This window comes from Rhamphochromis sp. 'chilingali' (genome assembly GCF_963969265.1).
Source record: "Rhamphochromis sp. 'chilingali' genome assembly, chromosome: 9".
Taxonomy (NCBI): domain Eukaryota; kingdom Metazoa; phylum Chordata; class Actinopteri; order Cichliformes; family Cichlidae; genus Rhamphochromis; species Rhamphochromis sp. 'chilingali'.
The window spans coordinates 33280889-33298375 of NC_137936.1; the positions used below are offsets into that span (position 1 = coordinate 33280889).

General features: G+C 38.9%; 3 protein-coding genes across 6 annotated transcripts in view; 2 read left to right on the forward strand and 1 right to left on the reverse strand.

The window, feature by feature from the left end:
- LOC308403159 (N-acetyltransferase 8-like) overlaps positions 1 to 17487 on the forward strand; it is a 561295-nt gene that overhangs the window by 301796 nt on the left and 242012 nt on the right. The gene's annotated exons all lie outside the window — the stretch shown is intronic.
- Positions 701 to 5819, reverse strand: LOC308402141 (F-actin-capping protein subunit alpha-1-like). Its single transcript, XM_080890767.1, has 10 exons — positions 5724 to 5819; positions 4164 to 4227; positions 4021 to 4072; positions 3601 to 3664; positions 3237 to 3443; positions 3070 to 3149; positions 2852 to 2930; positions 2694 to 2765; positions 2540 to 2602; positions 701 to 1570 (listed from the first exon to the last, which is right to left on the reverse strand). Exons 1-10 carry the CDS (start codon positions 5757 to 5759, stop codon positions 1430 to 1432), a joined length of 858 nt encoding a protein of 285 aa, XP_080746893.1. The 5' UTR covers positions 5760 to 5819; the 3' UTR covers positions 701 to 1429.
- Positions 6443 to 16499, forward strand: ncoa5 (nuclear receptor coactivator 5). Of its 4 annotated transcripts, none has more exons than XM_080890765.1 (12): positions 6443 to 6554; positions 8983 to 9041; positions 10327 to 10582; positions 10811 to 10918; positions 11634 to 11697; positions 13630 to 13848; positions 13925 to 14043; positions 14314 to 14443; positions 14614 to 14816; positions 14921 to 15125; positions 15304 to 15395; positions 15541 to 16499. In XM_080890765.1, exons 3-12 carry the CDS (start codon positions 10414 to 10416, stop codon positions 16104 to 16106), a joined length of 1875 nt encoding a protein of 624 aa, XP_080746891.1. In that variant the 5' UTR covers positions 6443 to 6554; positions 8983 to 9041; positions 10327 to 10413; the 3' UTR covers positions 16107 to 16499. The 4 variants fall into 4 exon arrangements, with proteins under 4 accessions (XP_080746891.1, XP_080746890.1, XP_080746889.1 ...); XM_080890764.1 differs by having other exon boundaries at positions 6444 to 6554; positions 13922 to 14043; positions 14617 to 14816; XM_080890763.1 differs by having other exon boundaries at positions 6445 to 6554; positions 13922 to 14043.

A 17487-nucleotide genomic window follows, 5' to 3' on the forward strand; every position in this document is an offset into this window, starting at 1 on the left:
ATTTCAGCTTTTTTTTTCTTTTTAAGATACATAATCTTCATAAACTATTCACAATAGATGTTGTCTGTATGCCAAAGTTCACTGTGCATGAAAAAAGAAAAAGAAAAATAATGATCTATTTCATATCAGTGTATATAACACATCTGTATTTGTATACTTTGATGAGAGCACAGAAAAACTTGATCTAATTAGCCAGCTGGTCTGTAGCCAGCATTTTAGAAATCCCTGCAGCACACACACAGGTATAAGAGAATGTTTACCGAGTCCAAGATTTAAATTAGAAATATCAAAAATGATATGTGATAGAGGAGGCACGGTGGTGTGGTGATTAACACTGTTGTCTCACAGCAAGAAGGCTGTGTTTAAAACCAGTTTGGGGTCTTTCTGTGCCTGTGTTAGTTCTCTCCAGGTACTGCTGCTTCTTCTATAATCCAAAGATAAGCATGGGGTTAGGTTAACAGGTAATTCTAATTTAAGTTAAATCCACACATATGGTTAAATTATTTAACCATATGCGTGGATGTGAGTGTGAATGGTCATTTGTCTCCATGTGTTAGCCCTGTATACCCTGCCTCACATCATGTGACAGCTGTGATAGGATCCAGATGCCCCACCCTGAACTCTGAAAGCAAATAATTTCACTGATTAAAAAAAAAACAAAAAAAACCCCAAAACAAATATATGACAAGTGCTTAAAATGTTTTGTGCAATTTTTTTATTTCATGAATAATAAATGTACTTACAGTTTGTATAAAAAAATATAGCAGGAGCTAAAGGCAAACAGCTGGCAAGAGGACACCAATACTTTATCATGCCAGGGGAAAGTAATATCACTCAAGTCATCTCTCAGTACCTGAGAGAAATAGAAGAACTAAACTTTGACAGGTAAAAGACCGTGTCTAGGAATGGGACAAGAAAAGATGTACTTTAGTATTCCTGCTGGCTACAACCAAAGGAATGCTATATTCTCCAGTTGGGTAACATTTCAAACTGCATATAATAGTTTCCCTCTGTTTAAAAAAAGAAAAAGAAAACTATAGAGGTAAGGAAGCTCTTAGAGGACTCTAGCTATATAGAAAGTGTAAGTTGCTACATGAAAATCAAGGAGCTTTATGGAGGCCATGTGTCTGTTTGAAACACTGAGGGACCAGAGCCACTCTGTGTACATCGTATTTGTGAGAATTTGAATGACAGACACCAGCCAAACTTTCACAGTGTCACTAAAGGCATTATTAGTTTAAAAAAAGTTTACAAATGAGCAACAGTTAGACCACTCAATGTCATTTTAAAATAAAGGCATTCCCTCTTAGTGCTGAACAAAAACTGTAATTCTCTGGAAGGACATACAGTACATTAGGTTGCATCACACATGTTTGCGCAGCTACCAGTTTCCCAATCAGTTTGTTGTAACCCCAGCAGACCCTCTCCTCTAAGCATTCTGCATCTCCTTGCCAATCTTGTAGCTCAGGATCTTGTTCCAGTCAATCTTGGTCCGGGTGACTGGGAGTTGGCGACGTAAGGCTTTGAATGTGGTGTCTGACATGGTCTGATAGTTCTCACTGATGGCCACCTGAAATGTTAAAATTAGCAGCATTAAAAAGTGTGCATGTGTGTTCTGCCCTGTCTCCCTATAATCACGGCAGATGGCTGCCTGCCTGGCTCTGCCAGAGGTATCCTCCTGTGAAAAAGGAGTTTTTCCTTGCCACTGTTGCAAAGCGCTTTGCTCCTAGGGGATTACCCGATGGTGAGTTTTGCCTTGCAGTATAAATCACCTTGAGGTGACTGTTGTTGTGATATACATATGTATAAACCTGAATTGAAAAGCATGTTTATAGTTAGAAAAGTGAACTTCTTTCTATATCTCAGTCAATAAATTAAACACAGTTAACGTTTAAAGTTACAGAGCTTGAATGTTTTGGCTAACAGGCGTGCTGACAGAGACAGCTACAGCCCGTTGCTGTCTGCTAGACGTCACCTCCACTAATTACAGTTTGTTTGCGCTGCTGGTGCCCTTTGAAGCTTTTTTTTTTAAAAGATGGGAAACAGTTGCCTAAACAGTGACGTTATGTATATATCCTGATACAGTCCTTGGAAATAGCTGTCAGTTCCAGTTAATAATAAACATGCGTTTTATTTTATTTTATTTTACAATGTTCACTCAACACCTGAAAATAGCTGTAATTATTTAATTAATGATTCTGATTTCCAACTATTTAACGGGACACCTTTTGTCACTTATTTTATAACACTATGGTGTAAATATATAAAAATCTTGCAATGGTCATTTGTCAGCCAAGAGTGCTTACAAAAATAATGCCATTAGTAGCTTCACTTACCAACTAGGAAATAAAAAAAAAATAAAAAAAAAGTGTGTTGCAATCAGTCTTCCCCTTTTAAAGATCACCTATTGTTCTTTGTACATATGTGCACAGCTTGTTGAGGATCTTAGCCAGTAGGAAGTACATTTTATACAACTTGCCACAGCTCTTCTGTGGCTTTATTATTATTTTTCTCTCAAATTTAGGCAATTCCCACATACCTGGTACTCATTTTCTGCATCTTCAATAATTTTTACTAACTCCTTTGCAGTCTGGCTCTCGTTCTGCCAAAAATAAACGTACATGAGTTAAACAGATCCAAATAAAATCAACATGTTCTTAAACTTTAGCCCACAGACATAGAGCAACACTTACAGACACAGTCAGTGATTTCTGTACATCTTTATGGCTGACCAGCTGTACATTTCCATCCTCATAATAATGTACCTGTGGTAAGGAGAGGAAATACAACATTGAGACAAAACTAATATCAAGAATATTCTTAAATTCCGGCAAATAAAAACTTAACATACCTGTATTTTCAAGACTCCGGCAACCTGTGCTGTAGGCTGTGAGACACTGAACTTCCACTCAGATCGGCAGCGACCGTTCCTGGGCAAGGAAAACGCAGAAGGCTATGCTTGAAAGACGATCCTAAATGCATCATTACGAATACACTACATCAACATAATTCTTTGGGAAAATCTGATAAGGACATTTAGAAAGAGATCATTATCCTTTCTCAACTTACCAGAAGTTTTTAGGCTCATATTGATGGCCCTCGATACAAGCGATAATGGTCTTCTGGCCATCAATTGTTTTCCCATAAACCTGAAACAAATAACCAGGAGTGGGTGACTTATTATGCTTAAACTCAACATGACAGCCATAGTGCAATGAGAGAGGGAGCGATCTTACGGTGGAGACTCCACTGGGGTAGTGCTCCTTGACATATGCTCTAATAGCAGAGTCACAAGCATCTCTCCATGAGCTGAGGGCTGCCTCGCCCTGATGGGGCTGAGGATCGCTGGCCTCCTTCCTCAGGTGGTCAAACTTGAAGGAGATCTTGTTGTGGGGGTCAAAGAAACGGCCATTACCCAGGTCTCCATGCTCTGTTATCAGAACCTGCAGGGGACCAGACAGAGAAACCTGCTGTTACCATGGGAATTCATTCAAGCATCCTACGATAAATTAAATTGTAGATTCAATAATAATAGTAACTTATTTGAATGCTTAGAAAAAAAAGAAAAGAAAAAAAAAAGAAGAAAAGGCCAAAACTTGCCGGATCTTCATATCCATCAATTTTGGCACGGGTGAACTGATCCATGTTGTACTGGGCAAAGGCACTATAACAAAAGACAATATAACCATAAGCTGCATCCATATCTATAACATTGTTGTTATTCTTAGACTCTAGAGTAGTGCTACGTGATCTGATACTTGGCCCTTTTTGACAATGTAAAGAATAGCAGATCTTAATGACATCATGGAGAACCACGTGTAGCAAACAACGTCTGAAATGCAGCAGTTACTACAGTCCGAAGCCTGATTAAGCTTTGGACTGCATAAGCATGTCATCTCATTATTTGGAACATTGACCATGTTCCAAATAATGGAGGAGAGTAGAGTAATAATTGGTTCCCTTTAAAAAAAGAAAAAAGAAAAGGAAAAGAAAAGAAAGAAGCTAAAGAAGGAAACTTACTGAGCTGCACCCTCTCTGAGGAGATTATCATTGTTGAGCAGGAGTCGCACATCTGAGAACAACAAGTAGTGGAAGATAACCATAAACACATTTTTCTTTGCACATGGATTGCAGTTAGTACACAAGGTGTAACCGGGGTTTACCGTTGAAAACTTCATTGAACTCTCCTGGAGGAGCATGCATCACAAAATTAGCTGCGATACGGACCTGGAAATAAATAAGATGTGTTGATGAGTACCACATCATCAATGGGAATCTGCACTTGATCTCTAAGAAACTTTGGTGTTATTTAGTCTTGCTACAGTATCCATTTTTATAAAGATACAGATATAGTAGGTGATTTATATGAACAGATTAAAACCTGCAAAATAACCACTAGAGTGAAGCAGAGAGTACTGGGCAAACTTTCTTGGCCAGAGGCTGGTTAGCTCTATTTCTGCCACTCCTTAGATGGCAGTACATGTCACCCAAGGGCTTTTCTTAGCAGTCACCCAGTATGTATGTGCAAGCATGTGGTGTCAAAGCCCTAGAACGAAGTGACTGAGGCAGATACTATGCTCTCATAAAGTAATACTCAATGAGGACCACAAGTTGTACATTTATACCAGGCAGCTCATTGTAAAATCTGAAGTTAAGTTGTTCTCTATAGAGGTTACAAGTTCCCTTTTTTAAAATCACAAATTTGCCACCTTCACTGTATCCCTTTACTAAACCTATGACGTCACTATCACATTGTAGTATGATTTTGCCAGTGATGCTATCTGTCAGGCAGACAGGATTATTAAAGCCTTCAGGCTGCAGCTGGCACTGACCTACAATTGGGCTGTCCTGCTGAAAGGGCAGAGGGACATTACAATGAATAACCCAGTTTAAGAGTGGTGCAGGCATTGTGGCATTCAGAGCATACAGCACACTCTCAGGCTCAGACTCAGCTTCTCCATCGTGTAATTCAAACGCAAATGAACACACTATTTACGCAGACTCTTCAGACAAGTTCAAATGTATTATTTTAGTGTAGATATCACACCAACCTATTAATCTTATTTTGAAAGATTCACTGAAACAATACTTAAATAGTTAAGTTCCTGGCCAGATACCAGCTTCAGGAATGCAATGCGCTATTTTACAACATGTTGCAGCATGATACAGACAGCAACACCAGTCACTGCAAGGCTCAGTAACACTGCAGGGAGGCAGAAGACCTACCCTCCTTATGCGTTTCTAAACCAGGTCTTTAGTGCATAAAATACCCACAAACTTTAACGTCCTACGATATCAAAACCGGTTGAGGAAGCTAAACGTGAAAGTGAATAGGGTGTGGGTGGTGTTTTGCTATCGATGCTCTGTCATGATCCTTGGTGTAAATGCAGGAAGTAGCTGGACTTCCTTCGATTTAACAGTTGTCAACCACTGCAAAGTTAAGAGCAAAATCAGCAATCGACGTTAGCCGTACGCTGAATATGGCTTCTATTTAAAACGAGTAATTTAGTTAAGTTACTCTATGTATAAGAACGTAACAGCTTCAGCTCCGAGCTGTCAAATACAGCCCTGCCTAGGTTTAGCTAGCACCCAACAAACACCTACCATAGCCCTATTGGTAAATTCATACGCGACTTTAAAGATCCCTCCGAGGTCTGCAATTGTTCACGACAAAGGTTAGAGCTAAACCGTTGTTATTGTGAGGATTATTAATATAGCAATACCTTCTCTTCATCGCTGAGCTCTTCGAAATCTGCCATCTTGGCTCAATGAAGCGTTAACAAAGCGACGGTGGATGTTGCCAGGTATGTGGGACTGACTCCTCCCAACACAACGACCGCCCAGTCCAGGAAACCGTCTGCGCAAGCCGGTAAAACAACAACGTTCACGCTGCCGTGAGCACGAATGTGTAGATTTAGACGATAATTATAATCTTAGCATATCCTCATACATTTTGGAAATTAACATGAAGTACATTACATATTATAAAATGCCGAAATTCAGGGATTATAATGCTTTCGTTATTTTTACGTACAAACCGAGAGGACAACATCTCAACCTGGCAACCTTGCTACCTTCCAGTCATCTGAAGCCGCTAAGCTATACTGAGTCAAAATAGCGTGAACTAATTATTTTTATTAATTAAGCAAAACATTGCAAAAAAAGAGAGACCGGTTTAGAAAATACAATACAATACAAATTACAACGCATATATGCAAATTATTATTTAATTCCCTTTATATCATTTGTTAGAGGGTTAAAAAAAATACTCCGTTTAAAAAAACGTATATTTTTCTGGTAATTGTTTTTAATGGCTCTAAAGGTCTGATTCGTTTTATTGATTCGAAGGGCATACTGCACGTATTTTATTTTTAGTCAATAGGTGGCGATATATAGGCTAAATGAAATGGTAGTTACATCCACACAAGGGGTAGAAGAAGATATCAGGGGCCAGTTGCCGTAAATTAAGTGAAGAAGAAGGGCAGCATTGTGAGCGGATAGTGGTTGATCGTGACGCTGGGTGGCTGAAAATTGACACGAAATAGACTTTGAAGGTAAGTACATTGTCGCCCTGTCGTTCTTGCTATAGCATTGCTTGCAGCGAACCGTGGATCGTAAAGCATTTGCAGGCGTAACTGTGAACCTATCTGTTTGGTTTTAACGTCCCTGGTTAAGGTAGCGTTAAGAAGCTAACCGCCGACATTAACCTAGCTCCATGTAGCTACTCCGTAACCAATAACGTCTCTCGGAATGGCGGTGTATGAGAGCATTGCTTTTAATGTTAACCGACTTAGTTTTATGAGCAGTGTAACGAGTCTATTTTTGGATTACATAGCTAGTGTTGTATCGTGTAAATCGGATACCGGAAAGCTTTGGCGAAGAGTCCCAATCGAAAGTAACATTACGAGCCGCGGTCGAATTTGTATTGCTAAAAAGGCGTTTGGTGAGAGGTGATACACTTGACTGGCATTTGAATGTGCTACTTTGCTTTGCTGGTCATTCAGTTATTTTGTTTAACCTTCATTTATACAGATGATCCAATTGAGATTATAATGTCTCATTTACAAACATGCTTCAAATTTTGTTTACTTATTTTTTCCCGTTAAATCAAGGCACGTGAAGTACTTACAGCTAATTGACTTTTTTGAGGTTTCTTAAAAATTATGTGTTTGTTCCTAGAAGCAGCTTATTTTTAATACTTACAATGACTTGTTGGTAATCATAGGACAGTGGCCAAACCGGTTTGAATTGAAGGCAATATTAAGTGAAGTAACTATTTTTTACAACCAACGTAAGCAAAAGCGCATCTTATTAGGGCTGGGCTATATCATACCGTTCACGGTAATACCGGTGTAATTTTGGGCAACGATAGGAAAATGAAATATCGCGATAGAATATGGGTAAAACGCGCATGCGCAGTGCCTAGGTTTACATACGCACATGGCGGCGACGCAGAATGAGAAGAGCGAACACGGATCGTTAAATGAAACGGATGAACCAGAATTGGTTTGTAAAAATGCTGCAACTTCAGTGGTGTGGAACTGGTTTGGCTTTCGTCCGTCAGATACACAACAAAGCACTATTTTTGGTAGAGCATGCTAGCGGGCCGTCGTTATTACCGTGTTGTTTGGAAAATACGGCACACTTAAAATCAATCCTTTGATATTTTTTTTTTTCTGAAAATCGACAGTGCCCCTTATAATCCCGTGTGCCTTATGCATGAATTCTGGTTGTGTTTACTGACCTCGAAACGATTTTATGTACACGGCGCTCGAAAATCTGTCAAATGTTTTAGTACGACTTTGCTAAGCTACGAACCGCACCGCTTGATGGATTGCCGGAGCATTACGGCTATATTAGGCAGGAGCCTCGCGGAGTGATATGTATGATATGTACTGTGCTTCAACATAATATTACCATAGTGTGTGTGTGTGTGTGTGTGTGTGTGTGTGTGTGTGTGTGTGTAACCTCTTTTTAAGTTGTGGATATTATACATGGTTATGCTGAGGATATGTCGGCCAATTTCCACCGGAAATACCTTTTGGTTAAAATGTCAGCAAGGAATTTGCACTGTAAATTTTTTATATAACTTCAATGCACATAAAAAAACAGCTGCTTGTTTAAGTGAAAATACATTAATGGGTTTTTTTGCACTAAAGTTGTGGAGTTGTAAAGTATTTTGTCTAGTGTCAATTATATCGTCAGTTATATCGTTATCGCAAATTTTAAAATTTATATCGTGATAGATATTTTTGGTCATATCGCCCTGCTCTACATAAAATCTCAAACCTTGGTGCAGATGGGCTACAGCAACAGAAGACCACACCAAGTGCCATGCCCGTCAGCTAAGAATGGGAAACTGAGACTACAGTTTACACAGGGTCACTAATATTGGTCAAGAAATAGATTAGTAAAACATTGCCTGGTTTGATTAGTCTGGTGTTCTGAATTTGCTGTAACTAACATATAAAAGTATGAAAATGGCCTGACATGTATCAGTGGTTCAGGCTGGTGTGACATTTTTGGCAGGATATTTTCTTGGCACGTTCTTTGATATCATCTGAACATTGTTTAGCCACCCAGACCTACCTGAGAACATCTCAAAACTAGTTTCTTGAACATGACAATGTTGTTGTTGACACTGTGCTCTTGGCCTCCACAATTACCAGATCTCAGTCCAATAGTGCACCTTTGGAATGTGGTGAATGATGAGGTTTGCATTGAGGATCTGCAGCTGACAAATCTACAGCAACGCAGTGATGTTATCATGTCAATGTGAACCAAAATCTAGGAGGAATGTTTCCAGCAACTTGAATTTCTGCCATGGGAAATTGAGGCTGGTGTGGAGAGTTGTTATTGTGAATCAATTTATTCAATAATTTTCTGAAAGGCAGTTTGAGACTATATTTTAGAGCATTTCAGTTGATTACTTTCATAAGCTTATTGTGGTGTTTATCTTTTTTTTTTTCTTTTTTTTTTCAGACACACTAGTTCCTAAATTCAGTGGATGCTGAATCCAGGCCATCCAGGTTCAAGTTAAGGTATGTAAGGAGCTGCTTCCTGAAAGGTTTATGTAAATTCCTTCAAGCATAAATGCAATGAAACTCTCTGGTCTTTCTGCTGTATGTATCTTGAGACCGAAAAACCTCTTTCGGTTCTATTGTCCTTAAATAATTTTATATTGCGTTATCTAAGGCACATAAAACGCACATTTCTCCTAAGGACTTTTAAGAAAATTGCGCCGTTTTAGGTTTTGGCATTTTCAGAGTGACCGCAGGAACGTGATTTCATTTCAGCTAATCTGATTTTCTTCAAGACGGCGTTATTTCAAGAGAAGAGGACTGCATTTATTTCACAAAGGACTGTTGTGAGACCCAATGGGGCTTATTTTTCTCGGATGGTGTGACTTTAAATTTGCACCATGAACCTTCTTCTAAAATATTTCACTCGTCAACTATAACTAGAGTATATGTCACTCTGAATCCTGAACTTCAGACACCGGTGTCTGTCATTTCTCTCTCTCTCGCTATACAACCACCAAGGACCGTTTTGGATTTCGCTGGGGTACGGTGTCGAGAACTTTGCATTTTGGATCAAAAGAAGTGTGTTATTGAACATTACTTATTAAATTAAAAAAATAAAATAAATTTAAAGAGGGGAAACAATCAGTGGTATAGTCAGTCATTTTAAGTTTTTCTCTTTACACCACCGTGGGAATTGCGGCTTATTTTCTCCTACATTATTTGTGGAATTTTCATCACTGATTAGTCCTGCTTTTCTAGTGTGGTCTCATTTTCTTCTGCTGCCATTTCTTTGTGGAAAACTCATCTATTTTGCACTAATAATAAAGTCTGCACACAGTGAAGATGAAAAGGGGCATTGCACATTTTACAAGAAGAAACCTTAATTCATTATGCACGTCTCAGTCAAATTCTGGCATAACTTGTGCCATTTAAACAGATTTAATGTATTTGTTTTTACACGTTCTAGTTTTCTTCTTCATTAAGCGCATATATCCAATAAACGATTATTTCAAACAAAATTTTATCCAAAATCCATTTTATGGGGAGATGAGAATATTTTCATTTCAGCACAAGCTACCATAAATCAACATTTATTAAAAAGGAAAAAAAATATCACTTGCAGTGCAACTTTTTTTCCTTTTGTGTATTAACCTGTTGCACAACAGGTTAATTAAATTAGAAAATTATAAATATATGTAAATATTTTGGAGTGGTTTATGATTTATCGGTACATTTCCAGTTTAATTTCGATTTGAAGATTGAACTCTTTTTGATGCTCTGTCTGACCTTTTATCCTTCCAAGGAATTTGATCTCTTAAGTGAACAAACCAAACCTGTTCAAGCATTTGAGACGCACGAAGATACAAACCGGTGAACTTGGGATCTAATCATGTCTCGCCGAAGGAGTCGCAGCCTATCACCAGGGCGCTATTCGCGCTCTTGCAGCAGTAATGATCCTAGAGATTTGGAGAGGAGGATTTTTGTTGGGAATTTGCCGACCTCCGACATGGAAAAGAAGGATTTGGAAGACCTGTTCAGCCCATACGGGAAGGTAGTCGGTCAGTAAACACAATGCAAGTTTTAATGACATGACGACAGTATGCATTAGGGAGGTTGTCCCTAAAAGTCGTGAAATATTTTTGACTAGTTAAAATTACAGACAAGTTCGCATGAAATACAAGAATGTTCTAATTTATATATTTAAAAGGGATTAAATGGGTATTTTGATCAAAAATGGCTCTTCAGAATTGTCCTAAGGTTGTGCACTTAAAATATTCCTCTTCCAGGCGTATCCATGTTTCGTGGGTTCGGATTTGTACAATTTGAACGCGTTGAGGAAGCCGAAGCTGCAAAGGCGGCCCAAAAAGGTCGAATATATAAAGGTTATAAAATAGGTAAGCCTTAACTGCAAGTGATGTGATTGTATGGCTGAAGGAGTTATTATTTGTGTTCCAAAAAAAACAAGCTAATGAAAGAATAAGGTCAGGTTATGTGCTAATAATAATAAAAAAAAAAAAAAAATTGAATGGCATAATTATTTGTCTGAATTTAGGAATAAAATGTATTTATTTTTTATTTATTTTTTTTAAATTACCCCTACGTTTAGAGTCTGATCAACCACGAACGCACGGTGTTTTTTTTTTTTTTTTTTTTTTTTTTTTTTTTCCTTTCTCTCTCTCCTCCTTCTTTTCCTTTTTGAACTTGCAAATCAACAATAAAGGCAAACATGCATTTTTAAATTCTGGCAATGCTGTTGTGTACGATATTTCAACGCGGATTCATATGTGTCACCTTTTTGGTTTGGGGAGTTTCTGAAGCCCAAATTTGAACTTGAAAATCTAATACATTCAAGCTCTGCTAGTTTCTTGCAAATTTTGACCCGGAGAAAAGACGTCCATCATTTTGGGTTCATCTCAAACTCAATTTGACAGATTGGGCGACAGAATCTTCTGCATTTTGAACTTCCGTCCTTTTTGGATTTTAAAATTTGGATCCTGGCACTCTGTTTCATTTGGACGGTGACGCAGCCACTTCCATTTTTTGCGTGAACATCATTAGCAGATCTCCATGTCACTGTTGTGTTCAACGTTTGGATTGATTTATTTTCAGATGTAAATATGGCAGTGGAGCGACGGCAAGCTAAACCTCAATCCCAGCAGAGCCCTCCACGAAGGTAAAGTAACGCGAAATGAGTGTGAAGAACTACCATCGCCACAGTTGTTGGTTTTTTTTTTGTTTTTTTTTTTTTTTAAAAAAAAAAAAAGGTATTTAACTATATCCTCACCTGTAATTTCCACCAGTGAAGAAGTTCGCTTTATGGATGCTACTGCACCATTAGACGGATTTGTTTATGCCGGATTCAGTATTTCAACCAAAGTTAAAAGTTTACTGATGTGTTGAAATAAAGAATAGAGACATATGGATGTAATTTAAGTGTCTTTGTCTCAAACATTCTTCACGTCGTGGCTCTTTTTCAGCACTGGTGTTCTTTGCGTGACGATAGGACTATCGTGTGTCACTTTCTCATGTTTCATATCCTGTAGGAAGGTCTATGCCTCACAACAATATTTTTATCATTAATATTTTACATTTTTAATTAGGCGTATGTATCTGATCTAAAGTTGAATAGTAGCAGTGTATAACATAAAACCGTTGTATCAGCTGATGTCTGCACAAAATACAAACCATGTTGACCTATCCTCAAAACCACAGCTGCAGGTTGTTAGTGGTCCAAACTCCATAGAGTACCTTTTGTATTTATATTTAAAAAAAAATAAATAAATAATAATAATACAAAAAAGACCCCATAATTGCCAGTATGGTCTTGTATTTTTAGTTTAAGCTTTGTTATGTATTCCTTTAACCAGCTCAGCTCAGTGATCACCATACAGTTTATGACTGAGTACATGCTACAGAGCATCCTACACATCAGAGAAACTTATTTCAGAGGCAGCAGGTTATGGTCCAGCTCCACTGGTCACTGGGTTTCTGCATATTTAGATTTAGTTGCCTATTGTGAATTGTTAAGATAAGTAACTAAAGGTCAGTGTGAAAGTTTATCTTTTAGACTTCCTCCATGTTGACTTGCTGTAAGTCTTGCATTTCATCTGATCCACTTAAGGGAAACTCTTCTCATCTTTCTATCTCGTCATATTGTAAGTAAAGTGTTTCACTGTACCTTGGACAGAATATGCAGGGGTTTTTTTTTTTTTTTTTGTTTTTTTTTTGATAAATAAATTCTGTACAACACTTAGCTGCTGGAATTTTATATTACTTCAGTGTAAATAGAGTAAGTGTAACACTGCGTTATTTATTTTATTTTTTGTGGACCAGGGAAAATTTAAATGTTAGGGAATAGAAAAGTAGGCAGTGTATCATTGTGTGGCGATACAAATAATCGCTAAACGCGCTTCGTGTTTTGGTAGTTTTGTCTTATTTTGTTTGTGAACCGCTTCGGAGTTGAGCCTTTAATGAAAGTTACGTTTTACATGGTAATAAGCAAATGTTTGGTTAACCATACTATTTATTTGATGTATAAATTTATTTATTTTTTTTTAACGAGAGAAACTGTCAAATCACAAGCGGTTAGGAAAATACTTTAATCTGACTCAAAACTGGTATGTCATGCTATTTCAGAATATTATATGATTTTACTTGAAACGTCTTTACTTGGTCTCTGGCATTCTTGCAACCTCATTTATAGTATGGAAGTTCAACTTCTGGAAGAATGAACAGCCTGTGAGCCTATTGCGCTGTATGTGCAAAATAAAACCACCTTCAAAAAGTTTGTTTTATTCAGAGCTGGATTTGTGGTCAAACATTAAATGTTCGGTTGGTAGTTGTGTGTTTGTAGATCACAGAACATTTTTGAAAACTTGCTGCTAAGAATTATCGGAATCACCTACCGGTTTGAATTCACGCAAGTGGTCTGAAGAAGAAGGAAAACAAAGGGGGGGGGAAACTTTGTTTATTTGCGCCGTTACAAGTTTTACACTACCAGCCCATTGACCTGTCCTCATCCGCTAAGGACAGGCATTCCTGTTTTCTAATATTTCAAAGGCAGCTTCAACTCTTAACCTGCACTAATGGATAACATTTTTCTCAGGGCCCCTTACAGCACCTACGGGGACAGCAAAGAGCCCCGACCTCGGTCTCGCTCACCTGTTTATGGGCGTGATGGACGTGAGCCTCGGGACAGCCGTGATGGGAGGGACTCCCGGGAGCCTCGACCAGGTGGCCACTCTCGTGACCCTGATTACCGGTACCGTAGCTCAGAGAGCAGAGACAAGGACATCAGAGGTGACCCACGGGATTCTGCTTACAGGTGACTGACAAACCATCCACTGAGTCTTTAATGGTTAAGCTTTTTGTTTGAACCTGAAATTTTTCCCATACAGCAGAAGCGAGTATGACAGATACTACCGTAGTGGCAGTGGTGCAGAAGATTATTTCAGGAGGAAGGACGAGACCTACAGGGATCCTTATGGAGATCCCTGGAATGGACGTCGTGAGCCAGAAGGTATGTTGTCTTCAGTGTACAGGGTATAGTTTAGGACTGGTTGGTGTGAATACTCTGAATTTTAATAGATTTTTTTTTCTCATGTTTGGGTTTAATTCTCATGATTTTCCTCTAATATCTTGACTTTTTTTTTTTTTTTGGTAATATTGGGTTTACAATTGAAAGCACTAAGAATATAAAGTACCAGGATTTCTGCATAATTAAATTCAAATGGATACAAATTTAAACGGACATTATTTTGAAATCACTCCCACCTCTCATTACCTGTAGAGGAGCGTCTACGACCAGAAGAACGCCGGCGTAATGAACTGTATCGGCAGTACTATGAAGAACTCCAGCGGCGTCATGACGCTGACCGTCCTGTCGACTGCTCTGTAATTGTTGTCAACAAAGCCCAAAAGTATGTCCACAGTCTGTTGTTTATAGGAAGAAAAACTGATACTGGACCAGAAACATCTCTAAATATTCAAAGTACATGGAATGTTTTCATTTCATACTGCTCGTGTGTGTGTGTGTGTGTGTGTGTGTGCGCGCGCGCGCGCTTCTGTACTTGTGCTTTAAAACCAACTGTAGGGAGTATGCTGAGACGGTTGGGCGGAAGGTCCGTGACTTGGGAATGGTGGTGGATTTGATCTTCCTCAACACAGAAGTGTCTCTAACTCAAGCACTGGAGGATGTAGGCCGAGCTCGTACTCCTTTTGCCATCATCATAACCCAACAACATCAGGTGCATCGCTCCTGCACTGTCAATATCCTGTTTGGCACACCTCAAGGTAATTCAGGATGACATTAACGTGTTTTTTGGAACGTTTCAGGTAATTCAGAAGTGTCAGAATCTTATTTTGTTTGGTTTCATTTCTTGCATTTATTCTTACAGAGCATCGAAACATGCCCATGCAGGACGCCATGATGCTGGTTGCCCACAACTATGACACCTACAAAATCGAAAACCGTGAAAAAGAACGTGAGGAGATAGCCAGAAAGGCTGCGAAGATGGCAGATGATGTGTTACTCAGAGAGCCTGACCGAGAGAGCCACCCCGTCTCCTTACTTACGAACATCACACTATTGGCTGAAAATAGGTAGCTGGTTTAAATCTTTATGCTTTTATACAAGTATCCTGAAACATGGAGACTTTACAATGAAATAACATGGCTTTGGGGAATGCAACATTTCATCAGTTAGTGATGGTGTGTTGTAGTAATCTACATGATATTTAGTTTCTCTGTATTGAAAGAATAATCTTGTTTTGTTGGGTAGATTTGTGACTCCAGACGAGTTGGACAGTCTGATTGCATACCTGAAGGACAAAAGAGCTCGGCTGGTACGAAGCACAGCAGATCCCCTTGCAGGTAATGCCACCTCCTTGGTTTAATTTTTTTCATTTACATGCACATAAAAATGAGAGGAACTGGTGGACTGGAAATGGTTATTGACGTTTCTGTTGAATACAATGATTTCTATAGAGAAGCAAATAACTGATATGTCTCCATACAGCTCCAGTCCATGTTGGGCCTCCTCCAGCAGTACATCATGAAGTTCCCTCTTCAGCTGCAGCACTCCCTCCATCTACTCACACACCCCCACAGTCGGGTCATCTCAGTCTGTCAGCGGGTTCAAGCACCTCGGCTAATCCCAGTCACCAGCAGGAGCTGCAGGCTAAAATCCTCAGTCTGTTCAACAGTGGCAGTGGGCAGTTAACAGGCACTACTGGCCTCCCCTCTGCACCCTCACAGTCACACTCATATGGATCTCTTGGCCAGTCTCCTTCCCAAAACCCATCCCGCCCACCAATGCCAGGTCCTCCTGCACCTGCATCTCAGGGGTACGCAAACCCTCCAGGCCGAATGCCAGTTGCCACCAGTATTCAGAGACCCCCCACCTCTGCTTCAGGCATCAATTTTGACAACCCGAGTGTCCAGAAAGCTCTGGACACACTCATTCAGAGTGGACCCTCTCTCAACCATCTGGTGAGTAGTGGGGCCTCTCAGCAGCAAGCCCCAAGACCAGCACCCAGCATGGGTCAGGCCCCACCTGTGTCTATGTACCCCCGACACTACTGAAAAGCTGTAGAACCCTGAATTTATTTTAATTTTATTTTTTTTTCCCCCTCCGATGCCATAAACTTTCCTGTGCAGTGAGTTTTCTTGTTTAGTATCAGTAGACTGTAGGGATGTTTTTGTAAAACCTTTTAATCTCTTTTCCTCCATTGTTCATAAAATGTGAAGACTTTTTTTTTTTTGCAGCTGTTTGCCAGAAAATAATTATTCAGTCTCGTTATGAAGTACATTTTGCTTACAGATGGAATTCTCAGTTCTTTTCCAACTATTGTCTTATAGTTTTACAGTCTTTTAATTTGTAACATTGTTTTGTTTTTGTTTTTTTCATGAACAAAACAAGACATAATTAAAAACTCGGACACAATTCCTGTAATAAAATGGTATTGGTTTATTGCATTTTGTGCTGACAAATCTATAAAATGGAACGGGTATCGCCAGAAGCCATAGAGATAAGCATTTGAAATGTAAGATAAAACTACTTTTTCCTCTTTATTTTTTCTTTTAAATGTACCATGAACCACAATAGAGAATAATACAGGTCTTTTTTTATTTATTTTTTTTTGTTTTAGAATATTTAACTTGCACTGACACAAAAAAATAAAATAACTCCTAACTGTATTTTATTTACACGTAGCCCCCTCCCACCCTCGCCCATGACCACCCCCCGCCCCCAGCAGGTACAAGTGCACATGTACACACAAACACACTCCCACAGAACTGAAAGGAACACACTACGGCTTTACCATAAGACCAGGTACGGTATCAAGGAAGTAGAGAACGGTTCAGAATGAAACAATGTTTCAATATTGTTGAATTAGATACAGCTGTGTCTTTGTTAAGAGAGTCCGTAGCAGAAAAACTCAAATCTCCAATACCTGAATCGTTCAAATGAAACTGGGCATTTGTTAAAGCTGAGTACTTGTGTATACCCCTTATTTAAACTGTACAGAAAAACAAAGTTTGTAATGACAGATTACATACTCTGCTCTTTCTTAGTCAAGACCAGCAACTTACTAACGCCCAGACACAGTCCTTTCACAAATGATGTTTTTAAGCCTTGTTTGAAGTAGCAATCACGGAAACTAGATGCGTGTTAGTTTTGAGCTTCAGAGATGCTGGTAGATGGATATACCTTTTGATAAAGCCGTAATTGGTTTATTGCACAAAATGCAATAAACCAATACCTGTGCCCTTCCCAAAATGCACAACTTGTCCTCTTAAGGTCATTTGAAAGCCTAAATAGCAAATCCGTTTTGGTAGTTGGAAATACTTCTAACAATACACTGAATAAAACCAAAACTGGTGACTGAAAAGAGGTACATCACCAGTTTTGGACAGGCAGCAGACTTACTGCTTTTTCAAACATTTAAAAATAAAAATTAGC